General features: G+C 33.2%; 1 protein-coding gene across 1 annotated transcript; it reads right to left on the bottom strand.

Annotated features, from left to right (window-relative positions):
* Window positions 1–816: 816 nt before the first annotated feature.
* Window positions 817–5,097, bottom strand: LOC127733297 (uncharacterized). The gene is made up of 2 exons (XM_052242659.1): window positions 5,058–5,097; window positions 817–2,590 (listed from the first exon to the last, which is right to left on the bottom strand). Exons 1-2 carry the CDS (start codon window positions 5,060–5,062, stop codon window positions 901–903), a joined length of 1,695 nt encoding a protein of 564 aa, XP_052098619.1. The 5' UTR covers window positions 5,063–5,097; the 3' UTR covers window positions 817–900.
* Between the last annotated feature and the right edge of the window lie 8,095 nt (window positions 5,098–13,192).

The following is a 13,192-nucleotide window of genomic DNA, read 5'->3' as shown; positions in this document are numbered from 1 at the left end:
AAAAGGAGCGCAGTTAACACGTCCTCCAAACGTAACAAATATGTTGTCAATCAAGAAACCAAGCATCTTGATACTGTCAGTTTGTATCCGATTTGTTTTTTACAAAGTACGATTTATTCCTCACCAAGACAAGATACTTGTACCTACGCTGCCCATTCTTTTTTATGAAACAAAATAGGACCAATTCTTTCAATTTGTCTTTAAGTTTGGAATGAGGATTATTGTGTAAATGGTAGAAAAGTCAACTGTTTTAAAATAGTATTGCAAGAGGGAAGAGACTTAGATTGCATGTACTCTTACAGACCTTTGGAAATTTTAGATACCCACATCTGATTCACGCCGCCCCTAGAGTAGGTTGTTTCATAATATCTTTGAAGCACGGCTTTGATCGTTGATAAAATTGATGTTGTTAATTTAGAAATAATTAATAATTTTAAACATTTATAAAATGGTCAATTCTGTCCCGAATTCGTCACTTAGAACGGAAAAAAACGCAGTATTGATCTGACTGCACGATAATTTTTATCTTTGTTTACGACTGCGAAACACAGCTGATTTGCAAAACTTTTCATATACATGTCACTATATATCATATGCTGTTTTACAACAAGGAAATCTATATCTAAAAGCCAAACTGACCGAGTAGGTTGGGGCACTGGAAGCAGTTGCTGCGTTGTCACAAAACATGAGTTCAAATCCTGCTGAGAAAAAGCAAACACTTGCTACCACAAGGGGTAAGGTGTTCTAAGAACCTTTTTGGGCTTTATAATTTCCCTTTTCACATTAGATAGATGAAATTGAAAAAAAAAATTAAGATAAATGTTAGAATACATTACTGTTGTTAAAAATATAACAGGCATTTTTTTTTTTACAAAACTACATAACTAGCATTTAAGGCTTTTAAGATAGGTTGTAAAATAGAATATATCCACGATTATTTGTAAGTGTAAGTTTCTCTTTCTTCCTATCAAACGCGAGTCCGTAGGGTAAATCAATTCCGTCCCTGTGATCACCCAGCTTTCTTGATTGATTCCCATCCGCAGATAATACAAATAAACTATTGTTACCATACGAAGCAATGTAAACGTTATAGTCTTTATCTACAGATATTCCTTGCGGCTTACATATTGATTCATTTAGGCATTCCCAAATCTTCTCTCCAGTTATTTTTAAGCATGCAATGGTATGTTTGGAGTAATTTGTGTAGAAAATCCGGTCTCCATATGTTACTACATAACTCCAGCAGGACATGGTGTCTTCTTTAACCAAAAGAGACGTACAATTGCCTGACACATTTACTCTCTGGATACCTTTGCCAACATTACAGTATATCAACTCGCCATCTCTGTAACATACACCGTAGCACGAATCAGTTGTTTTAATTGTGCATTCAACAGTTTTAGTGGTAATGTTTATGATTTGTATTTGTTTTGAAATGGGAAATGATACAGCTACTGTCTTTTCATCAATAAATGTACCGTCTGCTGGAGTCTTAGTTGTAAGGGATATTTCAATCTTTAAGGTTCCATCTTCCTTTAAAATCAGAAGACGACTTTTTTGATTGTCTATAAGAGCAATGTCTCCAGTTAAAGAAATGGAACATCCTGTGGCACCAGTAGATTTGAGTTTTCTTTGCAATGATATCTGAAGACCATTAATTGTTGTCAGTTGTGCATTTTGAAAATATCCTAGCTGTGCTTGCTTTTCCCTAACTGTCTGCAGAACCACTAATGTAGGACTCGATTCGAGTGATATCGAACCCAGTGAAGTAACTTTGGACAATACATTGGTTATCTCGTCCTCAATTTTACAGGTGATGACTATCTTCTGTAAACTTCCGTCGTCAAATAAAGACTGAATAAATATTTCATGCTTCTGAATTTCTGTCTCAATCATTTTACTCCCAAGAAATGCTTGAAGGTCTGACGCATATTCTTTGATAGCTGACATATTAGTTTGCAATAGACCCACCTTTTCCATATTTACAACAAGTTTTCCCAGTATGTCTTCTATTTGTGTTTTAATTTTCGTTTCGGCAGCATAAAGGTCCTGTAGTATTCGTTGTTCTAAGCTGTCGAGGTGCTCGTTTATATTATTACGGACCTGTTTTATCTCGTCATGAATCTTGTGCCTTTGTTTCTGGATTTCAGCAATATTTTGTTTCCGATCTTTAACAACTCTCTCAGCATTCATTTTGATATCTTTCAGATTGTGATCAAGACGTTCAAATAGGACTGAAGTCTTTGCTGTTTGTATGACATTCTCCAGCGATAATATCCCAACACAGGCAGCATGGTTTGACTGAATACACAGTGGACAACAGAGACTTTCATGTTGGGGACAATACATTTGAAATTTTCTGTCATGTTGTGAACAATGTTGTGATATATTTGCTATTGATGAAGGTAATTGTTTATAGTCGTCGACAGATATAACATCATGGTTACGTGAGGCTTTCGATGCATTGTGATATTTCAGACATTGGGAGCACAGTCCTTCATCACATTCAGGGCACCAGTATTCAGCATTTGTAGTTGTGTGCTGTGACTCACAAACACCACATAATACTTTGCTGGACGATGCCATTGTTCTACAAAATTGAAAAAAGTCCATAAGCCTTGCTATTGTTATTTTTTTAAATAGTTTCTTGGTGTGTTATACCACCACTATTGTTTTCTCAATTATATTCATAGTAATATGATTAACGACATTACATAATTAATTAATTAATTATACTATTGTCGAAAATGGCAGTTCATATAATAAAACACCGTGATTGAACAGTACATCGGTTTTTTTTTAAATAATATAAATAGAATTGAGAATGGAAACGGGGGATGTGTCAAAGAGACAACAACCCGACCAAAGAGCAGAAAACGCAGTGAGAAAATCCCGCACCCGGAGGCGGGCTTCAGCTAAAATTGACATGCTATAATGACAACTCTTACAAAACATTGCCGCATTCAGCCATTCACAGGAAAATTGTAAAATATTGTATAAAGTTGTACAGTAAAATTTTATTTATCAGCAGTTATGCTCTTGATTAAACAAAACTATTTTCAAAATCAGGCAAGGTTCATTTTAGGTTGGTACTCGGTATTTGATAAGTTTTACAATATTTGTATATTCCGAAGGCATACTGTATATTTTGCGGGGGAATCCACCTAGGTTTATTTTAACCCTTTGCAAGCGACATTTTTCGAATTAACGTAATAGCGTAAGTGGTATAATTCATTTACGTCGCGTAAGATTTTCAGGAAACGGCATTTCGTGACGCCTTATATATATCTGTCAATATGAAATTATGCCGTTATTAGATTAAATCTGAGGGATCCTAAAATATATGTTACATGTATAAGTAGTATTCGAGTAAAACAAGTTTGTAATTATTCTTTGGTGTGTTTGGAAAACTTTCTTTATCGTGTCTTAACGAGAAAAACATATGTCCCTAGCACGATCTGTCGACATAGGGTTAAAGGCGATATATGGTAAAAAAGTAGCACACTGATTTTTTTTTTATGGCTTCCTTGCATTAAGTAAGAGGTACAATTGAAAAAATTGGAATAATTTTTTATAAGATATTCGCTTTTAAATTTAAGATAGATTCTATTGTAATTTCAAGAGTTACCATACAGATATGTGCTTGTTTATTCTATTAGTGTTCACACAACATTCAAAAACTTTGATGAATAAAACTAACACTCTATAGATTTAGGGTATTTTTCCTGGTTTTTTCCCCATCAGGGATGCTCATACCGACAAATTTGAAAACTAGTGTGTATAAGTACTTGAATACGTAAGGAGCTATATAACCAGAATGGACATACAAAGAATTGTCAAATCTCACTGAGGTCAAATTTGCTTGAGGAAGCTGGAACCTTAGTTTTAATTATGTTTTAATTTGTCAATGAAGAACTTAAAAAAAGTAACTTGTATGTTATTAATCATGTCAGTACAGGAGCACTGACTTCATTAGTGATATTTCCCAATAATCCAGATTACATAAAGTCTTACCCCAGACAGAAGAACAACTTGAAAATCCAGATCAAAATAAGGTTTAAAAACAAATTTTATTTTTTGTGTAGTCACTTTTAGAAAGATCAGTATTGTATTTCAAGAGTCGCCACCATCAAATCCAAAATTGACGGTGGCAACTCTTCAATCACAGTCCTATTATTACTATTTTAGTGCAATACTCTTTAAGTGTTCAACATTAAACATTTTAAATATCTCGTAAACGTCGACTGCGAAAATTGTTGCCTATGACTCCGACGTCAACCGTTGAATTGATGGCAGACGTCATCTAATCAGAATCATCGTTACATGCCAAATTGCATTATAATTATTAATAACAAAGTATTACAACAGAATAAAGACAAAATATAATGAGTACATACCGTAAATTTTAAGGAATCGAGTGGAGTTATATAAACATAAGAACACAAACACGTCAAAAAAATAATATGATACGAAAAATGGCCACAGAAAAAAGTGTTTCTTGCAAGTGCTTGACGTTCAATAAACCTACGCACAATTTCGTTTGGTATTTTTGCAAAAACATGTAAAATATACCAATGAAAAAAAATCCAGTTATAGAATTGGTTTAGAACCCATAGAGTGACCAATGAGTCGTTTATTCTAAAATGAGGTGTTACATGTAGCAATGCATATGGCGATTAATCTTTTGTTTAATAGACCCTACTTTGCCAGCCTGTAACGTCTGACGCTCGCTTTGTATCAGGCGTATCTAATTTCAGGTATATTTACTGGGAATATTGATTATTTTCCCGTTTGTTTGTATTCCAAGGGTTAGGCTGTAACGGTAAACAGAGGTATAAAAAAAACACCAAGGGAGTCAATCAAACATATATGTCAAATAATAACAGACAACATCATGGCAAAAAAGTAAAACGAACAGCACATGCTGAAGACATACAACAGTCTACAACACACTGCAGAGAAAACAAAGATTGAGAAACACGAATTCAACCAAGAAAAAGAAAAAACATGGCTGAACTCCGGTGCTCACGAAAATTGAATCTTTTAGAATACTTTACCTCATTTGATGATTGAACAAGAAAGAACCAGGAAGGTTAAACGTATAAATAGATATGTGACGACACACTACATGTGACTCCAATAAAGTATTCATAAATTAAATAAAAAGGAAAAGATGTTCGATTGAAGAGAAAATCATCGTCCGTATGTCAATTTAATACATTATCCCGTGTCATGCTCATCATAATTAGTATAATGTGACGTTTGAATTACTAATTATATACAAAATCGATCAGTGGCGGATCCAAGGGGGGGGGGGAGGTGTAGAGGGCGTAAGCCCCTCTTTTGATCGCCCACAAAATAATTATATCATTTTTTCACGATTGATATGATTTTTTATGCATCAAAAAATTTTCGCATCGCTTCGCTCGGCAGTACATAATCACTTATGGAATTACGCCCCCTTTCAATAATCTGGATCCACCCTGTCGATTAAATACACACTTCAAATTTATGAGGAAACATTGGAAAGCTAAAATTTGAACATGAAAATATATAAGCAATCAATATTCATTTCATGAACTCGTTACAAAGATAGTCTAAACACAGAGTTAAAAAATTGCATTTCCAAAATTTAAAACCTCGAAAAGTATTATAGTCAGCAATGTTTTCAAACGCTACTTGTATTAAAAAAAACTACTGACACTATAGTCATCATTTTTATTTGGTTTTAAGAAAGACAAATGCTGCCTATTTACATTGAAATGTCAAGTAAGTAAATATTGTCCGTTTAAGTTATATAAAAACTTCAAAAAGATAATATTAAAAATCAGATTATTGAATCATGTTGCTTATTTTGACATTTATATTTATCTATGTAGTATACGAATTCAGACAATAAATTTAAGAATTTTTGTCAAAGTATTGACAAAAAAAAAATTCATTAGGTCTAATGTTAAAAAAACTGTGTGAATGAATTGACCGCAACTGGTCAGTTGTTCTATTCCAAACAACCTAATCTAAATATGAATGAAGATCAGGTCTTTCATTTGTATTAAAATTGAGAATGGAAATGGGGAATGTGTCAAAGAGACAACAGCCCGACCAAAGAGCAGAAAACCGCCGAAGGCCACCAATGGGTCTTCAACACAGCGAGAAAATCCCGCACCGGGAGGCGGGCTTCAGCTGTCCCCTAAACAAAAATGTGTAATAGTACAGTAAAAATGGACGTCATACTAAACTCCAAAACATATAAATGAACTAAAATTAAAAAACATACAAGACTAACAAAGGCCAGAGGCTCCTGACTTGGGACAGGCGCAAAAATGCGGCGGGGTTAAACATGTTTAGTGAGATGTCAACCCTCCCCCTATACCTCTAGCCAATGTTGACAAAACAAACACACAGCAATACGCACAGTAAAACTCAGTTTAAAAGAAGTCCGAGTCCGATGTCAGAATAGGTAACAAAAGAAACTAAGCAAAATGACAATGATACATAACTTAACAAAGGACTACTAGCAGTTACTGACATACCAGCTCCCATCCTCAATTAAACTGATTGAAAGATAATGTCTTCATCATATGAAAATGAATGAATGGTACTGCCAAAAGAGAAAGATACCAAGCTGACTTTCAAACTCGTAAGTGGACCACAAACTGACAATGACATGGCAAAAAACGAAAAACGACCAAACTGACAAACAACATTCTACAAAACACAACATAGACAACTAAAGACTTAGCAACACGAACCCCACCAAACACCGGGGCGATGCTCTGGAAGGGCTTGCAGATCCTGTTCCTCACATGACACCCGTCATCTTACTTCTTTAAAATGCATTGATAGGTAATACCAAGTTATTGTGGCCTCCTCCTGTACAGATTGGAATCTGAAATACATATTCACGTTAATTGACCTAATAGATGGCTTTTTTTATTGACAACAAATTCTGGAAGAAAATGTAGTATAACAATGAGGACAAAATGGGACTTGAATGAATCTTCCACATATCAATTAGGGATTTTTAACAATTTATTTTAGACGATTTATAGAACTCAAACTCACTGTTCACTATAAATGAAAAATCTCATTAAAAATAGACGATAAAATTGGATACTCCGAAAGTGTAAGTCATTCTTTAACCAGTCATGCGCCATGCATGATTATTCTGTATTGATAAAAAGAAAAATAGGAAAAGAGTGAATGCATACTACATAGTTTTCTGCAAAAAACATGATCATAAAATACTATGCTACGAGGCCTTCAATGAAAAGATATAAATGTCAATATCTCTTAGGTAAGGTCATGGCTTATATTTATTTTCCAACAAAAATATTCTTAACATTGCAAATTTAGGTAAAACATGTATATTTTGACACGATGACATAAAAAATGATATGTATGCACAACAGTTACCAGACTATATCGTACTATGCATTCATTAATAAAATAAAAATAATTTCGACGGTGTGAAGAATATAACAATTTGTCCCATTTCTGGGAAGAAATAATGACTTGCAGCATTTCTCCTCCTTTTCCATAAAGTTGATCTTCGGCTGTTTTAGGGTATTCTTTTAAGTCCACCTTTCGATTTTACTTTATAGCCGTTTATTTCAAGTCTTTCGATTTTTTAATTTCTTTTTTATTAAAGTTGATCCAAACATGGCCCTCGAAAGCATCATAGTTAGCATTCTTGTTTAGCTTTTTTCTTGTAAATTATAGGGATTTTTTTGTAAGAGGTGCGTTTAGATTTGCTGTCGTTTAGTTCGTGAGTTTTATTTTCTTCTTAGCTGTCGCAAGCACAGTGGTATATATGGGATGTAGGAAATGTTTCTACATATAAGAGGTAGAGCCAATGTTTCCATTAAATTATTTCACATCATAGCCATTTAAAAAACCCGTTTCGTGAAAGTAACAGTTATACAGACTTTTTTTTCTAAAAACCTTCACATATTTAGCTGATTTTTAGTATGTGAGTCTACTATGATTTGTTACAGATCTAATTTACGTTTGGTTTAGCTCTGTTGGTTTTTGCATAATTTATGGGCTTTGGACAAAATAGTCCCTTGTCTGGCCGTTTTTTTAATCTTTACTTAAATTCGCAATTTAGCAGCTTTCAGTTTATACAGTTTTTAACAACATAATGGTGTATTTCTGAATGTTTAACAAAATTATAAACGTTTGAATATAGACCAAATTGCAATTTTGATGGATTTTGACAAATATTGAGTTCTTTTCCAAAAAACTCATAAAGATATTCTTAACCAAAACAAATTCTATTTGATGTAGAGCCTTGAATTTTCTTTCAGATAAAAATTAATTCATATTGTTTAACGATGCCATTTGTTGCAAAGTTTTACTAACTTGCATGTTCCACTAAATAACGTTTTCAAAATTGCGCTTTAATAGCATTTTGTTGCATTCGTTTAATTTCTTTTATGTGTTTAAGATATATATTAAGTTATTTAAAAAAAAATTAAACAATTAATATTTAGACTCTGCAATATCCAAATCTGGTCCGTTTCAACGCCTTTTAGATTTTGATCGTGTGAGTGAAACAAATACAGGTGAAGTAGGTCCTTCTATATGAAATTTGCCTATACTATCCTTTTTATCTCAATAATAGTTTATAGAAAATGTAGATTCAACATCCAAACAAAAAGTCTGGTATTACACTACTGGATAGGTCATTATCAAACTCTTAGCGGTTTGGCACAAAGAGTGATCCGTGAAGCTGCATTGTGAAAAAATATCCATTTTTGTTTTATTTTCTTTGTGTTGATTTCGTATTTTTTTGTAGATATTCTTATGTTTTATAACCTGTTTCCTGGTGTCAACAAGCTTGCAATAATATTGACTTCCAAATGTCTGCACAAATTAAACATTATACAGTTCTCCCTCAAATGTTGCAGAGAACAGTTTGTGTTTGTGTGCCCCTCTTCATTCCACTCTATCACCAATATAAACAAATCTGTCAATGACATTGTACCGATGGCTTTCATACAAATATATGGTAAACAGTAACTACCCCCCCCCCCCCCCAAACCCAACCCAACCCAACCCAACAAAACACATGCTATTTGCATTGCATTATGCGGAATGACTAAACCTTGCCAGTTCTAAATGAGTTTTAGTTACCATAGGAAAGAAAGATATGACTAGTTTCTACAGCATTTACTTAAAAAAGGCATTCTGTTAAAAGTTATAAAGTACCCGATAATAATACTTAATAAATTTAATAAATCATATGCGTCCGTGGCGTTTCTCAGGATTATACAACAGGAACGCTCAACCCAATTCAACAAGAGTGCACACTGTGAAATGTCTCGCCTGCTTTATTGATCATTGATTTTATGTTGGTAGTCCTAATTATAAAGCTTTACTACAAGTATCACAAATACTTAACATGATCCAAGAAAATGAGGCCAAGGTCAGATAAACCAAACCGGAAATACATGTACACCTTACAGTCATTCCATACACAAAATATAGTTGACTTATTGCTTACAGTTTCTAAAAAACAAAATAAACCAGGAAAATTTAACATTGACCAATGAACCATGAAAATGAGGTCAAGGTCAGATGAACCATGCCAGACAGACATGTACACCTTATAATCAATCTATGCATTAAATATAGTTGACCTATTGCTTATAGTATCTAAGAAACAAACTTCACCATGAAAATTTAACATTGACCAATGAACCATGAAAATGAGGTCAAGGTCAGATGATACCTGACCGTCAGACATCTACACCTTACAATCTGAAGCAATAGATAGGCGGGGCTTCAGCTGGTATAATGTTATTTGAAGTTAAGGATAATGCAGAGTATAATGTATACAAGTTAAAGCCCCGCCCATCTATTGATTGCAGATGTCAATCTTAATTACAATGCTTGAGCAAACGTTTATGCAAACAAAGCAAGCAAGCCAACCAAACCTTTAAACTACATTGTACAAGCATTAGGAAAATAGCTCTAAACTGGTTTTTTTTGCCCTTTTAGAGATAAACTGATTCGTTTGAGCAATGAATTTAACTGGGCATATTTTCTTTTACCTAATATTTTGTTTTACTTCCTAATCATTGCCTTGAAACAAAATTTATATGTAGACAGTTTAAGGCAATTTATGTTTTTTTAAGCAATTACATTTTCACATGTATTTGCACATCTTGCAACATTTGTATGAACATAAAAGTTATCTTCTCTAGGTAAATTTATATTTTTGTGTGAAGACAGGTTTATAAAGAAGGCAGGTTATCTCAATGTTTTGCCTATTTCTAGTTTATGCCCATCTAGCCGGTAATATCAGTTTGCAAAACTAAGTTGAGATAAAGAAGCGGTCTACATTTATACAACCGCTTAAACACACTAACTATTCCTATTGCCTTTAAAAACAGACTACATGTACCTGTAAAACTTGTAAAGATTTATATATATATTACTGTTTCCCCCTCATATAAACTCTATTATGAATCCACATTAACACTAGTTTGCATGCACCTACTCATTAACGGATTTGTTTCAAGCTCACTTTTTCAACGACTGACTTATTTCGCTTCATAACCGATATCAGAATACTGTTTTTTTCTGCTCCATTGTATGGTGTTTACATATTTTAGTATGCTCGTGCATGTTCGCACTATACGGATTTCATTAACAGGGGTGTGCTCCTTTCACAAAAACTGGTCCAACATAGTTATGAAGAGGAACGACTGAAATCGACACTACGGTCAACATCATGGATGAATTGATTGACCGATACGATGTGTCGGTGTCTCAACTCGATAGCGAAATGTTTTCGCTGTCTTAGATCTTTAGATACCAGTGAAGTCGTCTGATTTGAAATGTAAGCGATTGTGTCCTGTTCCCAACTCTGACATTTTAAGTGTATATTCGCAAGGCGTGATGCATGCATAACAGACGCATACCCTGTCGACGCACCTGGTATCGCTCCTTAAGTTTTTGTTTGTTACCATGATTTGTCTCTTTTTAATCGATTTACGAGATTTGAACATCGGAAACTATTGTTGCCATAATTTTACCCTTTTTATTTAAGTTTTTGCTTTTTTTCAAAACAATTAACTTTTGGTCTGAATGAATTCATCATGTATACGAACAGTTCCTTAAATAAAGATTGATCAAATATCAATTGCAAATGCAACAAAAACTGAAAGGTACTGTAAATATATTATAAACAAAGGTCCTATGTATTCTTCTCATGTATATTGTGATACAGACCGAGCGAGGGCTTAACAGCCAGCCAAGGTCGTTAAACACCACCCCAGTAATAAGTATATTGTGTGTTCAATTCTTGTTTTTGTCTATTGACTAAACCCTATTCCCATGAACTGTGCAAAACAGGGAATTTCAACGAATAATTTAAAAGAACGGGTCCACAAATTGCCCTGAAAAACCAAGAAAACTTTAACATCATTATAAAAGAACATATTTATATTTTCGTAAATTGTTTTGTTATAAATTAGGCCGTTAGTTTTCTCAATTGAATTGTTTCATATTTTTCATGTCGGGGCCTTTTATAGCCGACTATACGATATGGGTTTTTTTTCATTGTTGAAGGCCGTATAGTTGCCCATAATTGCTTACATCTACTTCATTTGAACTTTGGTGGATAGTTGTCTCATTGGCAATCATACCGCATCTCCTTATTTTTATATATTCCTGACTTACACAAAATAAGTTATTTTGGTACAATTATTCAGTATTATAAATAATGAGAATTTAAAAAAAGTATTTTTCGGTCATTTATGAGTATTTTTTTTTCATTTTTCAAATGAATGTAGGTCTAAATTTATATAAAAAATCATACACGCTGACTAGATTTTGGGATAAACTGCCTTGTTTTCAATTTTTTAGAAAAAAAAGCTCTGCAAAAAAATCTTTAGAGTTTTGATAAGGCATTAATGGAAATTTTGACTTGAAAGGAAGGTAAATTATTATTGCCGCAAGTATCCAGATACCAAGTCTTTTATTTTCAGTTGATTGGATAGTCACCACAATTTGTTGCCCTCGAGATTATCATTTACATGAAGTGGTTTCAATTAAAACATATGGATTGTATGTACATCAGGCAAAACCTTTATAAAAAAATGTCAAAGAATGGCACATTTATTGCTGTTTCTCCTCTTAAAAATCACTACAAATTTTATCGTTCGTTGCTCTACAAGTCTTTACAATAATACCAATTTTAAAACATGACAACCATAGGGGATAGTCGTAATCTTTGCAGGAAAGCTTGACAAAGTTAGCATTTTAGATTTTTGCTTGTACAAATTTTCTGTTTTCGTGTATACTGCACATAGAACTGGGAGTCTATGCGAGTAATTCACTTCCAAACTAACTAATAGATAGATAAACCAAAAATATATTTTTTTATTAAAAATACATGGACAACATGTGCCTAATTTCACATTTAATTTGAATACTAAAAATGATCAAGACTGAACATTCAACTGAAATTTAGTAAAAAACATTCCTTCGCCACAATTCCTATAGATATGACGACTAGTTTGGCTATAGACGTTTACAAAATATAGAACTGAAGATTACCAAAGGACTTATGATACTATATTTGTTCACGTAATAGTGCTTTGTCTTGGTAGATCTTAATCAAAGGATATTATGAAAAATATTATCACAAAATAACATTTCCCCTGAAAACGCAACATTTTGGCGCATTAAAATGAGCAGCTGACAATCACAAACATTTTTTTTATATCGAAGAAAGAACTACCCTTTATAGGTCATATCGATCGTAAATATGATATTTTCAGTTGCAACAATTTTAAAACATTGAAATTTATTGTTTTGCATTAAGTAACAATATATGATGATAGCATAACAAGAACATAATTTGTCAATGCATTTTGGAACTAAAAAGAGGTCTAAATGACACTTCTTCTTTAGTAGTATTGAAAAATAATCACAATAACTAAAAAATGAGTCTATCTTCTGTAAATTGTCGTCCTCAAATAACGACAATTTTCCCGTATGTTCAGCAAGTTTTCCCAGTATGTCTTCTATTTGCGGTTTAACTTTCTCTTCGGCAGCATAAAGGTCCTGAAGTATTAGTTGTTCTAAGCTGTCAAGGTGATCGTTAATTTTATTACGCAAATGTTTTATCTCGTCGTAAACTTTATGTGCTTGTTTCTTGATTTCTGCAAGATTTTGA

Source organism: Mytilus californianus, unplaced genomic scaffold (genome assembly GCF_021869535.1).
Source record: "Mytilus californianus isolate M0D057914Y unplaced genomic scaffold, xbMytCali1.0.p SCAF_3, whole genome shotgun sequence".
Taxonomy (NCBI): Eukaryota; Metazoa; Mollusca; class Bivalvia; order Mytilida; family Mytilidae; genus Mytilus; species Mytilus californianus.
Note: the sequence above shows the minus strand (reverse complement) of the source record. Positions and strands in the feature narration are given on the sequence as shown.